At 35.8% G+C, this 16773-nt stretch overlaps 1 protein-coding gene across 1 annotated transcript in view; it reads left to right on the top strand.

Annotated features, from left to right (window-relative positions):
• VPS50 (VPS50 subunit of EARP/GARPII complex) overlaps positions 1-16773 on the top strand; it is a 94605-nt gene that overhangs the window by 18548 nt on the left and 59284 nt on the right. Inside the window, exons 6-12 of the mRNA XM_075746173.1 lie at positions 96-166; positions 599-716; positions 807-842; positions 3337-3419; positions 8129-8171; positions 11201-11299; positions 13831-13971. Coding sequence (XP_075602288.1) covers positions 96-166; positions 599-716; positions 807-842; positions 3337-3419; positions 8129-8171; positions 11201-11299; positions 13831-13971 — 591 coding nt within the window. The remainder of the gene's footprint in view (positions 1-95; positions 167-598; positions 717-806; positions 843-3336; positions 3420-8128; positions 8172-11200; positions 11300-13830; positions 13972-16773) is intronic.

Genomic DNA, 16773 nt, shown 5'->3' with positions numbered 1-16773 from the left:
TAACATCTCAAGAGAAACCTACTAATCACTAGTCTTTGCTGGTGTGTAGCACAACTTTAACTTGTGTGTTTATTTAACCTGTTGTCTCTCTGTAGGAACTTGAACGTGTTACATCATTGCAGACTGGCCTTCAGTTAGCAGCTGTTATTTGCACAAATGGAAGAAGGTATCTTGCTTAAATAATGGCAGAGATTGAAAGGGGGGAAAAAGTATTTAAGAAGAAATCTGTAAACCCAGGAAGTTCGCTTGGTGATGGTATTTCCTATTTATGTGCTGAATGGAATTAGCAATTGTAGTTAAAGATACTGAAACAAATAGCAGCTGCTTTCTCTCTTGCAGCTCTCACTTTTCTCAGTTGGGAGTTCTCTTTAATAGAGGAACATTTTGACATACACCGTGGATCCACAGACAAGTTCCACAGAAGGGAAAAACGTACCTTCTTAATAGTCTGCTGGTATCATCTCAGTTTCTGGATTTCCCTAACAATGCTGACAATCTTATTTTCTAGTATGTATTTTAACGGACATGTTAGAATTTATTAGAAATAAGTTTTATTTTACATATCGTCGAAGATTATGTTTGTTTTTAACTTTTGCAGACACCTGAATATAGCAAAGGAAGGCTTCACACAAACTAGTTTGGGGCTTCTTGCAAATCAAAGGAAGCGGCAGTTACTTATTGGACTCCTGAAGTCTCTGAGAACAATAAAAACACTGGTATGTACAGTTGGTTTTGTTCAGTGGCAAAATATTTTTCTTCATTTCTGTGTAGTTATCGCTGTTTGTTTTTTTTTTTTTTATTTTTAGCAAAGAACTGATGTGCGCTTGAGTGAGATGTTGGAGGTAAGTCCCTGCCAGATCATTATAATTTGAAGCTATTCAAAGGCATCTTCTTTTATCCCTTCTTTCCTTCCTCTTGCAAACAGGCTATGGGTGTGTGCGTGTGGTGAAATTATATTTTTATTCTCTTTTTAACTGTTGTGAGAAATACTTCATCTCACATTAGGTAGCCTTTGTGCCCGGGGGGGGGGGGGGGGTATTATCTGTCAAAGACTCAATCCTGCCTTAGATCTGGGCACTGAGGCTTGAGTTAGATCAGTAAGAGTGCTGTGGATTTTTCATCCCTCTCCTTATGTTCAGCTTCTTTTCTGGACTTAGCTTGATATTTGGAAGCAAAAAGAAGGTGAGATTTAGCTGATTGTTGATATGCTGGGTCTGAATAAAGTACTTCTACTGATGTATTACTCTACAAATTTATATAATGACTCCCTACTTAGTATTTTATTTGGAAGTATAGTAGCTTCTCTCCTTATTCATTGGGTTGGCATGCAGGCCATGACACTGAAAATTCTACTGATACAGTATATATACTTTCTAAAAATTCAGTTGGTACCGCACAAAGCAAAAATAAAATCTTGTCTCAAGGTGATTAAATTGTATGAAATATAGCTTAAGGATTTTATTGACAACTATATTTTAATCATGTAATGTAACAATTTTGTCATGCTAGTTTGCCAAATATTTACAGTTAATACTGGATGGAACATCATTATGATAATCCCTAGTTACTAAATTTGGAAATTGAGTCTTAGTAATTATAACTGTTAAGATTCTTTGAGTTTAATTCCGTCTTCAGTAATACACCTTGTCTCAGCACACTTTCTTATTCTTTACCAAGCGAGAATGTATTCATTTACAGGTTGCATAAACATTGACTTTTGCTCAGTAAGCCCTGTGCAATGATTAGCTTTTCATCTCTGTGCTGTATTTTATTGCACCGGAAGTCAGCTCTTCAGTGTCTGCTGGCCAGAGTTGTCTTGAGACAGAGGTGTGGGTGTTTCATTTGCGCACAGACCCTAATGTCTGATTGTCAGAATTTGTCGGTGATTTTTAAACGTTAAGGGTTGGAACTGCCCTTTCTGGCTAAGTGCAGTTTTTGAGCTGTGCTCAGTGACTGCTCCCAAAAGGTATCCCAGATGTTGGCCAATTTATTGTCTTTACTTCAAGAAGTTAGTAGCTTGGAATATGCATGAGAGCTATTAGTAGCCATTCACAGAAGGAACATTTAGATAGGGTTCCCAATTAAAAAGAGACCAGACATAAAGCTGTAATAACTTACAGGAGGGAGCTGCATCTGAAATGTATAAGTAATATATGTTATGCAAGCAGGCTTTCTGCTTTGAGCTCTGTTAGACTTAATGGAGCAAGTACCAGGTTTCCAATGGAGAAAGAGGCAGAGAGCTGTAAATGCAGCAATCGTTTTTGACCAATGTACTGTTCTGTTTTCATCTAATGGATAACGTGTAGGGGGATTTTTTTGTGGTTTTTAGCTAAACTTGATCTGCATTAGAATGCTGCTGTTAAAACCAATTTCATTTCAGAAACTACTTTATGATAATAGCCAAATATAAATTGCCCTTGCATTTTTACTCTTCAATCAATGACTTTGAAATTCCAGTAACAGCTTTGCATTTGAGCTCTCTGAAGCATGTAATATAACGGATGTAATTAGGATAAAAAAAGGAAGCTCTTAGCTATTAAAGAGGGTTTTCCTTGCTCCAAGAGCCTTCTGGCATCATATCTAATAGAATGCAAAAATAGTAGTTACACCCAAGGCACTGCCCATGTTCTGTCGGCAAGATCCTGGGGTTTTACATTTTTATGTGTGTTCTGGTTTTGGTTTTGTCCTGGCATCTTCATATACTTCCTGATTGATCTGTCTACCTATTGGATATTCTTCTTATAAATTAGGACAATACTTCCATATATTTTTTCTAAAGTATGTTCTTTTTGTCCTGGGGCCTCGTGTGAGCCAGTTGTCTTTAAATTAATTTCTAATTAGCTATAGAATGTGTCAAATTAAATAGTGTTTATTTGGGCATAATGTTGGAGTGTCTCCCTTGTCTCTTTTTAGGTTTTGTAAACTATGGCAACAGCCTGCCAGTGCCTGAACTTACCTCTTTCCTTGCTCATGAATAGATCGTATTGTATTAACAAAGATTTGAAAGTTAACTGGGAAAGTGTTAGTTGTTTTGTAATAAAAACTTTATATTTTGTATGAATGCATAAGTAAACAAAACAGCAAGTCATCTGCATAAGGTAAGGTAATACATAGTGTTTTCAGATGTTGCTAACAGGTTGTCTGTTTCTAATTCTAAACTGCTTGCACATTAAATTCTGCAATAGACCCTTACACATTTCCTTTAACTTTACTGCATAGATGTAAAAGGCAAAATATTTTGTTCTTAATGTTTATACATAAGCATGCAAGCAAAAACAGATTTTGCAGAGTTTGCTTCAAAATCCAAATTAGCTTTCAATTGTATTTTATCCTAAGGAAGAGGACTATCCAGGAGCTATTCAGCTGTGCTTGGAATGCCAGAAGGCTGCCAGCACTTTCAAACACTACAGTTGTATAAGGTAAGGTGACATTGTGCATCAGCTTCTGTATGATTTATTTCTAAATGGTATAAACCAGTGATCATTAATTTTCATTCTGTAAAGCAGCTTTGATTGAAATGTAATTTTCTGCTTAGAAAAGTAAAATTGAGACATTTATAAAAGCATAAGCATCCTCAGTAGTTTCCCCCTCCCTGTACCACTACTAATCAGTCTTCACATTCATAACACTATATAATCTATGTTTGGACTATGTCATTGTTTCGTAACTGTTGTAGTATGTTGGCAGGTGAAGACTGAAGTATAACTGTGCTCCAACCTGCAGCCTGGAGATACCTGAGCTAATTTTTTAATAAGCAAATTTATATTTTGCAATTAATTTACCTACAGCGAGATGGTTTGTGGAGGGTAACTTACCCTGATTCTTGGCAATGATATTAGCAAGTGCAGATCTTCATGCTGTCATGGAGAAATTGCTTTCAGAAACGGAAGTAATTCAAATATCTGCAGTTCCTAGCTTAGAAAGACTTGATGTTTCCATTGCTTTTTAGAAAGAAAAAAATAATTGGGTAAACGTTAAGTTCAAAGTCATAATAGATATGACAATAAAGGAATAAAATGAAGTGAATTTTGATGTTTCATCCACTGAGATAATTAGATTAATTACATTTTCTTTTTGTGTTATTTTTAATTAGAATTTTTAATTTGTGGGTAAAATTCTGACATTGTATGATCTCCTGTCAGAATGCACTCTGACTTAGAAGGACCAAAATCTATGAAAACACGTGCTTTGCTTCCCTCTGTCCTCTAAATGTATGCCTTGTTGCAACATCAAAGTAATTACCCATAATCCTTGATTTCAGTTTAGGATCTGCTTTTGAGGTATGATTGTTTCAGGATCTGAAGATGCACCAAAACAATGCATGAAGTTAGAAATTGTACCTGGAAATAACCCCATTTCTATTCTGAAGTCAGATTTCAAAGCTGCTTATTGCTTTCTTTTTAGTTCCATAAAACTTGTGTGTGGATATAAATTGACTGTACAGCCACCATTTACCTACATATATTAAAATTTTGAATCCCTTCCTTACATAGTAGTGAATGAAAACTATTTTTTATTTATTTGAATGAGGAAGAATGACTGTGACTTCCCTCAGTCCTTGACCATTCAGTTGTTGAGAAGCAAGGTTACTCCTGAATAACTTCTGCTCTGCTTGCCTCCACCTTCTGTAGAGATGGGTCTTGCAGTATTCCATGCCTATCTCTCATCTGTAGTGTTCAGCAACCTCTCCTTAGTATTATTGGTCTTTCAGCTGCTTTGTGGCTCCAAACATTAATCTGATTTATTCTGTATATCTCCTGCATTTTTCTTCTTTCTGAGAAATTAGCAACATCTATTCAGCTTGAAAAGGCAGCTTTATTTCTTAGAATCTGACAGCGCTCATCTGGAAAATCTTGCTCTTTTGAGATTTAGGTTAAATTACACAGTTTCTTTGACTTACCTTCTGATTTATGTAAATGATATGAAAGTTTCTGTTTAATGTTGAATCACTTCAAGCTTTTATTGCAGCTTCAAAGTTTATCTCCACTATGTAATATCCAGTGTAGCAAAATGTGAACTTAAAGTAACAGTTCATGTTTTTGCCATTTGGAATATTTAACTGCAAAAGTCATGCTATTTTAAATCTGATAGCATGTGTGACAAATAGCTGTGAAGATTTACTTTGCTGTTGCACTCAAAAGGGTATCCTTGCATCCAAGAAGACAGTTTCTTGAAAGAAAGCATGATGACAGAAAAACTCAGTACTGCTTCTTTATTCTGAGAGTTTTTTGAGCCTGTTTTTGTTTGCATTGTGAGAGCAGAAGGACATTTAAGCTGTAAATCCCAGCCCAGTGCATACATTTCAGTCTCTGTGCACTGTTTTGCTTTCAGAAGTCTGAGAGAACATATATTGTATGGAATAATGCCTCACTAGCAGAGGATTGGGCTAAATGAATAAATAGATCTTTTGCGTTTCTGTTTAGGACTGCAGTAAAAAAACAGCTAGTCAAGAAAACAGACATGCTGGCATTTATAATGTGCTTATGTGAGGCATTACCTCTATATCTTACTACGAAATTTTCACAGTATCCCTTTGATTGTCTGCTGTCCACGTGACAAGAATCAGTGCCTTCCTTTGCACAATCCTTTGGGTGTAGCTCTTAAACAGCAGGGGATTTAAACCCTTCTATGAAGCGTGTAAATTTTTTTTATTTTGGTGTATACATAATCTGAAGAGGCAAGCACTTTAGCTCCCCTGCTAAGACTTCTTTGGTTTTAAGAGTGGCTGCTCATCCACCTTTGAAATAATAGGCTGGATGTCTATTATTTTTGTTCTCCATTGTTGTCTTCTTAGGGAATGCTTGCATTATGTGATTAATTTTTGTTTAAAAATGTAAATTGAAGTCTTTTGCCTTCTGCTTGTTGATCAGTTCTGATGTGAGTAGACTCCCTTGGAAAAACCTGTAGGAAAATACAGTGTCAGATGTATTTGACAGGATGACTCTGTCTATTGCTTTTGGGTCAAAATGTTACTGCTGTTCTGTTGCAGTAATGTGCCTTCTAAAAATGCACTACTTTAGATTTCTGTGGATGGGGATGCAAAAAAAAGACTTCTAATTTTTTTTTTTATTGAATTAAATGAATGTCTTGAATTAAAGTCTCAATCATCGTAAATGGGCTTTCATAATAATCATGTAGCCATTATGTCCAAGCACTACCTTTATAATTCTGTCTCAGAAAATACATACAGATGTAGCTGGACACATCATTTCTACATTTTCACTTCAGTACTTGATCAAAGTTACTTTTCTTATGAAATTTTGTGATTGGACCTTCTTTGTCTAGAATAGTCAGTGTAAATGTAGGCTGTATTCTTGCAAACACGTCCGTATATCATAGCTTGGTTGAATAAATAGACTATGAATGTATGTATCTAAAATTGGTGCTTGAGCCCTCACTTGAATGGGAAGAGCGCGCTGTCAGAGGAGTTGCATGGGTAAGAAAAACATGACAGTTTTACCTTGGTTGTGTTTCATGTGGAAAAAGGTCTTTTGAATTCCTCCCCATCCTCCTCTCCCAAAAGGAGATAAATGTTTACTGTTCCATAATGGCTGCAATCTTGGGGCATTTGCTGGGAATTGTGATATGAGGGCTCAGGTCCCTGAGCTGCCCAAGCCTCCTATGTCACCAGGTGATTGCAAGCTGAGGCTTGCCTGGAATTAAAAATAGTGGAAACAAGGAACTAGTTTTCATGAGGATCTATGCTGGTATACAGACAAAATTAGTCAAATGTGATCATCTGCAATAATCAAGGAACTGGTTTCTGGAGCCCAGGAAGCTTTTCAGCCCTACACTGGAGTAGTTGAGCAAGTTCCTCAAGTGTGTGTGCATGCAAGTTGCCTGACTGAGGTAAAAAATCCATGTGTATTTTTAATTTCATAAGAAAAACTAGATCAGCAGCAGTACGTTCATGACATTTGTTTGAAAGGAATTATAATCTTGTGTTTATATGGTACTTGCTACCACTAGTGGCTTTGGAATTTTCCTACAACTTAGAGCAGTACAATTGCTTAATTTGTTCAGTGTGTGCAGAGACTACCTGTGCGTTGCTTCATTTTTCGCTAATGTCAGCAGCTTCTATGTTTTAGACCAGTTAATTTTAACATGTAAACCTACTATGTGTTTATACACAGGGAGTGATAGTCTATGCTGTACCTAGTTCTAAAGATGGAAAGAAGGAGTGATTCTCTGCACAGAGCAAGTTTCTTACTCTTGTTCTAATGTCGTCTTGCTAGCTGAAAGAACTAAGTAACAGGAAATTATCATAAACTCTAGCAGGAGAGCTAGTGACATGAAATTGTTGTCAAGGCTTTTCTGTTTGCAGGCTTGTCGCATGTGGAGAAACAACAAAAAATATTGGCTACAATAATCTTGCCAATTTTTTGGTTGCTTTGACCCTTCCAAACAAAAACATAGTAGTTATATTTTGTGTCTTATTTTTCTGGCTGGTGTTCTGAAATTTTTAAAGCTGATTGTTGGAAAGTAGCAGTTGTGCCTTTCTTTGCCCTAAATAGTTTCTCTTATAGTAGCTATTTTTGTTAATCTTTCTATACCAAATATAGCTCAGAGAAGTGAAATGATGGTCTTAAAAAGATTTTCTGAAAGTTGTGTAAGCTTAAGTTCTTTTTTTCCTGTGATGTTTCTATAAGGGATTCCTGAGCAGTGAGTAAAAGTGACAATACCATGGTTTGCAAAGACTTGGTAGCCCTGACCTTTCTGGTTATGTTCTGCTGTAGACCAGAGTGCCAAAACAAAACATTTAGAGCACGAGTTTCTTGGGGGTTGGGAATGTCTTTGAATGCTTGGCTAAATCCTAGCAGGATGGGGTCTTGTCTGGGCCCTCTTAAAACTGTTGCATTGTAAACCTCGGATAATATGCTGCTGCAACAAATATTTTAATTTGAAGTGTTAGGAATACTGCAAATGCCTGCAGTAATTGCCTTTCAGTAGTAACAGTAGGGTGGTGATGCTACTCTGATACAGTAACAGCAGGTTAACGAATTGTGATAAATTACTATATTGTGGCTTGGTAGCAGGCAAATGTGTTTTTTGGAAACAAGAAACTTAGTGTGAAATTTTAATATGATCAGTAATTTGATTTTGAACAGTTTTTCTCTTTCATTAATAGTGAGTTGAATTCAAAACTGCAAGACACCTTGGAACAAATAGAGGTAAGAATATACAGATGTTTAGTATAAGATAGCATTTAACCTCTAGGTACTAGAGCTTTCTAATGTGATGTTATTAGCAATTACAGAACATGCCTGTTTCTTTCAAATACAGTCTTTGGAATGCTCTAGTCATTGCTATTCATGTAGACTTCTGTGCTGCAGTCAACTGAAATGCTTTATAATATTTTATCAAACTTACGAGCCTAGCTCACTAATTGTGAGCACTTCAAATGGTAAAGCAGCCAAATAAAATAGGCACATAACATTTGAAGTGCTTGATCGAAGGTAATGTTCCCTGTATGGCTAAGATGCACGATGGTTTTCAGTCCATGAATTCTTTAGGCTACTCCTGAATAATTGTGAAAAAGTAAATTAGCAGCATGCCAATAGGTTTGTATAAGCTACACAAGATAGCACAGTTTCACTGGCAATTTTAGAGAAACTGCTGTATAGGGCCAGTGCTAAACCAGAGGAAGTAAGACTTGAATAACCGGGAAAGATGTGACTAAGACAGAAGCTTAGTTTAAGTTGGTAGATAGTATTGCAGAAGCAAATTAATATAAAATGGTAAGTGTCTTGCTGGAAATTGGTGGCAAAAAAGAGTTCTTGAACAGTAGGAATTCTTTTAACTCCATTACTAGGTAATTTTGAGCTGGAACTTGACAAGCTTTTTCTAAGAAATCTGGTAATGTAGATATGTATAATGTATATGTAATGCATGTAATGCCTACACATGTAGTGCATATCAGGAAGTGGAATTAGCTATCCTGGCAGCTCTTTACACCTCTGGTCATGTGCTTTTTAGAAAGCCAGATTAGTGTATGTATTATCGTACCTTGTTATTTAATTCCCAGTACAATTAGAACTTTGTTAGATTTCCTTCATTTATGACTTTGTACTTTCTTGCAAAGCTTTTCTTTGTTCTTTTACTCTGTCACTGATAGATATGCTCTATTCAGAGCATGGCTGGTTCAAAAGAGCTAATGAAATGACTGTTTTCTTCTCACTCTCACATAGGCCAGTCTCGTCTTTTTCTTCTTGAAGATCACGCAGCTTTCATTCCTATTGCCTTCATTTATGTGCCATTTATTCCTTGTGAGCAAACATTGAAGTTGCTTAAAAGGAGATATGCATCTTTCCTTCCTTCCAGTAACAGTTTTGCAGAACAAATTCTGCTCTTAATAAAATCTGGTAAAATGTACCATGTTGGCTGGTGATAGCAATTCTCAGCTAGCCAAATAATCATATTCAAGATTTTTATTTACTATTTGTGAATTTATAGAAATATCTTATTTCCCTCTTGTGAAAGTACCTTATTTTCTACTGGAATTATGTCTATACATATGGGAGAGTGTAAGTCATCCTGGGGTTCATAGAGTGTTCCTGTGAAATACATGATTTAATTAATATAGAACCATATTCTGTTAATTAATATTTTAATAGTTAGTCTTCTCAATAGTTGAGTGCCTCTACATAGGTCCATTCCTTTTTTCATTTTTTTTTTTCTTCTTGTAATTTAGGTTTTAACATTGACCTTACTTTTATAGTTTGTTACAAGATTGCTATAGTGGAAGGAACCATTGAAAAGTGTAGCTGAAAAGATTAATGTGCTCTGTGTTTGAGAGGGCAGTTTGGTATTGTGGTGGGTTGACCCTGGCTGGAGGTCACGTGCCTACCAGAGCTGCTCTATCACTCCCCCTCCTTCACTCTTTCTGTCTGTACAGCTGTTCTTCATGATATAAGAGAAGGAAACAATTTTTTTTTTAAATCAGTATATGGCTGAAATTCAAATTGCTGAGTAACCCTTTAAAGAAGTTCTGAATTTGTAGGTTACTTGTCCTTTTACTATTTTGCTTAGGAAAATATGCAGTATTTGATTGTATTCTAGTCTCCTTTTTTGTGCTTAAAGAAAATATTGTTCTGCTTAAAAAAACCCCAACAAAATAACCTCCCCCACCACCAAATCTCCAGATTACAATCCATCAATATTTTGTGGCTAATGAAGTAATTCATGAAAATTTTCTAGTGGAGTAAGTAGAAGTACATAGGCATTAAACCATCTTCTGTGGTTTCTAGTTGCAAGAGCAATACTACATTGCAAGATCCTTACATAATAGGAATTAAAATGGCTTTAGTGACTAGCAAGGAGAGAAAATATCTGCTAGCTGTGTATATTATCACGTTACTGATTCTTGTTTTCTTTTCTTCCATTGTTGATTGAAAATAATTAGAGTTAGGCTGTGTATCTCTGACAATATACAGCATCTGACTGAGAATTACGTTATTAAGCTACATGGTCAAATCCTTGGAAGCCTTCTTACTTAGTCATTAAGTGTATGATCCTATTTTAGGGTTGGGGTTTTTTTTTTCATTCAGTACACATAATAGATGGACTTCATTTATTGCAAAGCTGTTATGTATGCTCGGACACAGCTCTGATGGCAGAACTAGTAATGGTGTGTGTGTGTGCTTTCTTCACCTGTGGTACTGATCATTGTGCTGGTGTAGTAGTCCATAAATGACTTATTTCACAATGAACTTTGAAGTTAGATAGTGTTAATTCCATTTAAGAGATGGCGGTCAGAGAGTTAAGAAATCTATAATTGAATTGCTTGAACTGAAACACCTGTGGAGCATCTTCATTTTCCCCCCTCAGATTGAGGTTTTTTTCTTAGGCGTGGGGCTAGACCAAGTTAGAAATCCTGGCTTGCTCGTATTGTGGTGCTAGACCTCAAAGTAAACATCAATTTGACTTCAGTGAAGTAGTGTACTTCTTACTCTGCTTGTTCTTGGAAATGGTGGGAACTGTTTGGCAGACAGAAATTTGAGACTGAAGTACTGCAGGCTGCAAGGAGTAACATTTGAGCACCTCAAAATAGTCCAATAATGTACAGTCTTGGCTATTGTACAAGCATAATTATTAGATTGTTTAAGTAAGCATCTTTTCTGCACTTGCTATTGTTTAAGTAATGTATTATTTGGCCTGTTTTTATTAAGAGTTTAACACATTTTTTCCTTCATTTATATAGGAGCAATTGGATGTGGCACTCTCCAAAATATGCAAGAACTTTGATATAGGTCATTATACAAAGGTTCAGCAGGCTTACAGACTGCTTGGAAAAACACAGGTTAGTACTCATCTTCTGAGTAAGTCACAAAGCACAGTGGCGTAACAGCGTGAAGCTTTGAGTACCGTGATGGAAGTTTATTTTCCTAATGCTGATGAATCTTGCTGAGTATAAAAAGAGTTTTATAATGCTCAGATAATTCAACAGTGATTGCTAAAGGTAAACTCTGTATTACTGTAACATGTAGCTTTTTGGACATGGTACAACTGTAAAAGTTCCATATTTCAGCTCTGTTTATAATGCAATTAATTATATTTGGGCATGCGAGTACTATTTTTCATAGCTAGGTCCCTGTTACTGAGTTTTGCACAGCCTGTACCTTGTATGTGTGCGTTCCCATTTTATATTGTATTCAAATGCGACAGGAATGAAGATGTGAGGAGATTTTATTTTTTTTTGCAACAAAATGACACAAAGCATGTCAAACTTACACTGTAGACATGTCCTAAAAGTTGTATCTCTGTGTGCCTAGAGCCTTTTATATGTAAATAGGAGTAGGTCTATATTCTCCAATAGGATGTAGTTCTCTTCTGTTGGTGTACTCGCTGCCTTGAGGCTTAGGATGGTTTCTCTGGGAAGGTGGTAAACCCATTTCTTTCAGAAGCAGATGTGATGTGTGGGAGCTAGTACCAAGCTCCTGTGAAGTGAAAGGGGGTAAGGAGAAAGTCCAGGAGGCATCTTTCGTCAGTGATCAGTGTTCATAACATAGTGAGGCTGAACATGGTGGTGCCAGTGCAGCAATGGTGTTTTGCTTAGAGAAGAGGCTCCTCCAGAAAGCTTTAGTTGCTAAAGATCATGTCAAAGTGCCTGTCCCCTGATGAAGACAGGAATAAGAACCCCATTTGTTCTTTATTATGCTCAGGGTTTTTTATGATGTTTCCCAGTATTCAGAAGCATGGCTGACATTAGAATGCCTTTTTTTGGGGGGGGTTTGTTTTTTTCAGTTTTTGTTTTGGTTTTCGTTTCTTTCTAATTAGAACCTTTCTATGAAAGTAGGGTTCTTCCATGGGTTGACTGTGATAACAGTGTAGCTGCAATAGGATAGAAACAAATTTCTCTTCCCATACTCTGACAATGTGCAGAATTATTGGAGCATCTAAAGACTGCAACTTCAAGTCAGGAGAGAAGATTAATTAGACTTTTCCTTTGTTAGTGCACTGTATGCAATTTCTTTGTTTCCTGAACAAAAGTAGATGTAATGAATTCATTGCTCCAAAGTCTAGTACATGCTATGTTGAGAAAGGCAGACTTTTTGTTGGAGAGGAATGACATTTCTGAACAAAACAAAAGTGTTATTTGTTACTGAACGGTTTTGCCTGCTCTAATCTCATGATAGACTGACTTGTTTTTGACATTCTTTTTATTACTATTAAAGTATTTTGATCTTGTTCTGAAAAGAATTTAGTTGCATCATTGTTGAAATAACTCCCATCTTGACCCCTCGTCATTAAACAAAATGACAAGAACCTTCAGTGTCTTCAGTACTTCTCATGTTTTCAGTTGTCATTGTGTTTTCTTTGACTAATTGGAGTTAGGACTAGCTGCAGAAGATCAGTTATTTGCAATAGGATTGAAGCAGAATTGTTGTTCATTTCTTAATTGAGTTCTCAGCTCTTGTCAGTAGCTAAGAATGTCAAATAGCAAGTAGCAAAACTGAGCGTTTTCAGATCTGCAGGATCTGATAACTTCATTCTGGCATATCAAATATTTTTTAAAAATTCTTATTATACCATATATACTGATTATTAGCATATCTTGAAACAGTGAGAAAATTCAGTGTGTCAAGTGGACTAATGTTACATTCAGTTTATTTACAAAGGATCAGGGAAACAGCCTGATGTGAAACTTGGCCATGATTATGGCAAAATTTATATGTTACATAGTCATCACTGTTCAGTACATGTACTGGTATTTTTTTTTCTGAAAAAGTAAGTTTTATTAAACAATTGCCATATTTTGTTTTTATTGCCAAGAGGGTTTTTGTAAGAAATGTATTGATGTGATGTGTATGCCTTTCTGTAACACTTGATCCTACTTCATATTCTTCAAGGAAGAACTCAGTTTGGCAAGTGGATGGATTGAAGACTTTGTGGTTTTAGTTTTGTTAATTGCAAAGGAAATATTTTTATTTTAGCTGAAAGTGTTTCCAGTGGCAAAAGTAGCTCTGATCTCAACTCATGTCTTTTTGACACATTCATCAATGATTGGAAGGGCAAAAGAATGAATGAGTAAATTCTATAAATAAATATAAACAAGTAAAATTAATATTTACTAGTGGTAATGTCAAAAAACTGGTGAGTTGTAGAGGGAGGGTGGCAGGGGAAACTGATTTTACTGGTAATACCTGAGCTCTTTTATGTTACTGTATTGTCATATAGCCAAGTCCTATGTTACATGTTTTTGAAACAAAGATCGGAGGCCATGCTTACAATCTCCTGTGTTCAGTACTGAAAAAGACTTACATTAAAAGACTATGGCGTATGACAAATTGAATTTTACGATTTGATTTTATGTTATTCCTTTTCTTTCAGACAGCAATGGACCAATTACACATGCACTTCACTCAAGCCATTCATAACACTGTGTTTCAAGTAGTGCTTGGATATGTGGAGCTGTGTGCAGGAAACACAGACACCAAGTTTCAGAAGTTACAGTACAAAGACCTCTGCACAGTATGTAATTCTTGCATATATGCATATTTTTTAATTTGAAATTTTCTACTGTTGTACGTGTACCTTATGTAAATAGGGACTCAGTTATTAAAATAACCCTGCAGCTACTATAGTTTCTTAATACAACTCGTAAGCTAATTGAGAGATTAGTTATTCACAAATTAGTACTGATTTTGATTGCACTAAATCTTAGCACTTTGGAGTTAGTGTACGCACCACCTAAATAAATGTAAAAAGTAAATTGTAGGATACAAACAGGAGATCAAGATTTCAAAACTCCCATCTCTTCGGTGTAATATCCTTTTACTGGAATCACAATTAGCTTTGAACTTTACTTCAGTGCGTTTCAGATGAGGTCACAATTTCGGTAATATTGCATTTCAATAAGGATTCTTGTAAAGATATTAACTTAATTGGAGTCTTCCCATGATCCTAATATTGTATCCGATTGATTACACTTTTGGTATCAAGATGATGAACAGCTGTAATACTGAGATGCAAAAGCCTGATGACAGGCAGATCATGGACTAGGCATAACCCTGTATTTGTATTTTCCTCTAGTATAGATTTTAGATACAGTTTCTTGCATGCGTATACTTTTGTTTATTTTTTAAGTGTTGTTAGAATGAATTACTGTATTTTCAGTGGTATTTTTAGTTCAATCTTTAATGCTTTCACTTGTGATCTTAATGTTACACCCTGAGAAATTTTCTTAAACTTGGTGGGGAGAGAGAGTGTGAAGTATTTCAGGTGGTTGTAACATTGATTTAAAACTTGAAATTACGTTTCTATCTGGAATGTTCTTCATTCCCTTGTTTCAGTCACAGACTAAACCCTCATCATACTTCATCAACTCAAGGACCCACCCCATCAGTTGCAATTTATTAAATCAAAGTACAGTCACAAGGAGATTAAAGTTCATATTCTGATCCACTTTCTGCTCTTTCACTTCTCAGATCTCCTAGGATTGTGTTGCTTCAACTAGTAAACAACACATCTGCACTGAAAACCATTTCACTGTGAAGAGGTGCCCTTTGACTTAAAAAGACTTACATAATCTAAGAGCCTTCATGTGAATGAAAATGGATTATAAAAAATCAATTTATTTTGAGTAATTGACAGAGGTATTAATGAACAGAATGAGTAAGGTTCCAGATAGGTTGTATTTGCATTTCACTGAGATGAATTCTAGTTGAAAGCAGGCCAGCAAACCCTGATCTCTGTTCTCCAGGCTGCAGACCTTTTGTACTTCTGCTTTAAGTCTTCAGAGGGTATTTTTGTTTTCATTTCTTAGTTTTTAATGCACTTTTCTTCTGAGTTTCTTTTATCTTTTTATATTTCTATATGCCCTTCAGTATTATTTCTCATTCTTTGCTAATATTTATGATACTAAGTCCATTTATTTATGTTTACAAACAGTACTACTGAGCTCCTCCTGGCATCTTCTAAAATACAGATTGTATGCTGCTGTTAATCCTTACCCTTGACAGTGCAGAAGGACAGTGCAGATCACTGGAAATATCATATTTTGTAATGCACAGAAAGAGAGTGGCTTTAACTCTGTGGTTACAAAGTTTTTACCTCATTATTTCTATTTGGTTTTTCTTCTGCAGAACCCTTGTGAGATGCTTCTTCAGTTATGTGACCTTGCCAGTAGCTGGCATCTGGCAGCCTGTATAAAGATGCCCAAACTTTAGGACTGTAATGTACTTTGAATACTGTAGTAATTTCCTTGAAATTTATTGATTTGTTACTATTATTCATTACTCTTTTGGTAACAATTAGGTATTTAGGGACAGGCTGCAGATGGGAAATTTTGGTCTCTGTTACAAACCGTGCTGTTCAGTGTTGGTTGTTACCTGTTGCAGTGCATTTGTGAAAATCAGAGAGCTGAATAAGCTGGACTACCATAGCAATTCCACTTCTAACTTTCTGTAGAAAAAATAGCAACAAATGTTCATCTCTTGCATTCAGTTGTCATTGTTTAAGACTAAAATATGAGTTGTCTTTCTTCATGTCTGGTTCCAGTGAGAACCCTCTTCAACCTGGATACACTGGTAAGCCAGGATGCTCTTAACATATAAGTAATTGTGGAGTGCTTACTCTAATTAAACGATGGAAGTCATACAAAAGTAAAGTCTTCCTTTTTCTGCAGATTTCCTGTTGTGTGTTTCTAAAAATCTCTCTAAATGAACTCATTTAGCTCATTTCCATTTTACATGGGTAGTGGGGGACTATGGTGGGGTTTTTTCCTTTAATTCTTTTTTTTGCTCGTTTGTTTCTTTTCTGGAAGTCAGATACTGGATTTTATAATAATGTGAGGTTTTTTAAAAGGATAATGTTTTCAGTAAGTAGCCATTTATGTAAGCTATGTGACTGTGCACTCTGAGCCACTATTTCCTTGTTGAACATTTCTTTTCCTAGCGATATGCCATGCTCTAACTCTTACATCCTTTCTCCTTTTGAATACTACTGAAGCAGGGGAGATTTTGGCCATTTCATCTTCAAGTTTTGATTTTCTTTATTCTAGCATAAGTTCAAAGAAATTAAGTTGTTTATTTCCTTAGTCTAAATGGAAGCCACCAGGAAGCCAGTATGTCTTCAAGATAGTTATCTGCACAACCAAAGTTTAGATTTTATAGCTACTAAAAGCCCTGAAATACAGGAAGAATAACGTTTTCTGATGAGTTAGCAGAGTAAATTGCTGAAACAGCTGTTGAAATGGCAAGGCAACTTACTGTTTAAATTATAAACTTATTACCCTATTTTGTTCCATCCTTAGCAAAGGTCTATAATATCTGA

The sequence above is a fragment of the Balearica regulorum genome, chromosome 2, assembly GCF_011004875.1.
Source record: "Balearica regulorum gibbericeps isolate bBalReg1 chromosome 2, bBalReg1.pri, whole genome shotgun sequence".
In the NCBI taxonomy this organism is placed as follows: Eukaryota; Metazoa; Chordata; class Aves; order Gruiformes; family Gruidae; genus Balearica; species Balearica regulorum.
This window is presented reverse-complemented; position numbering and strand designations above follow the sequence as displayed.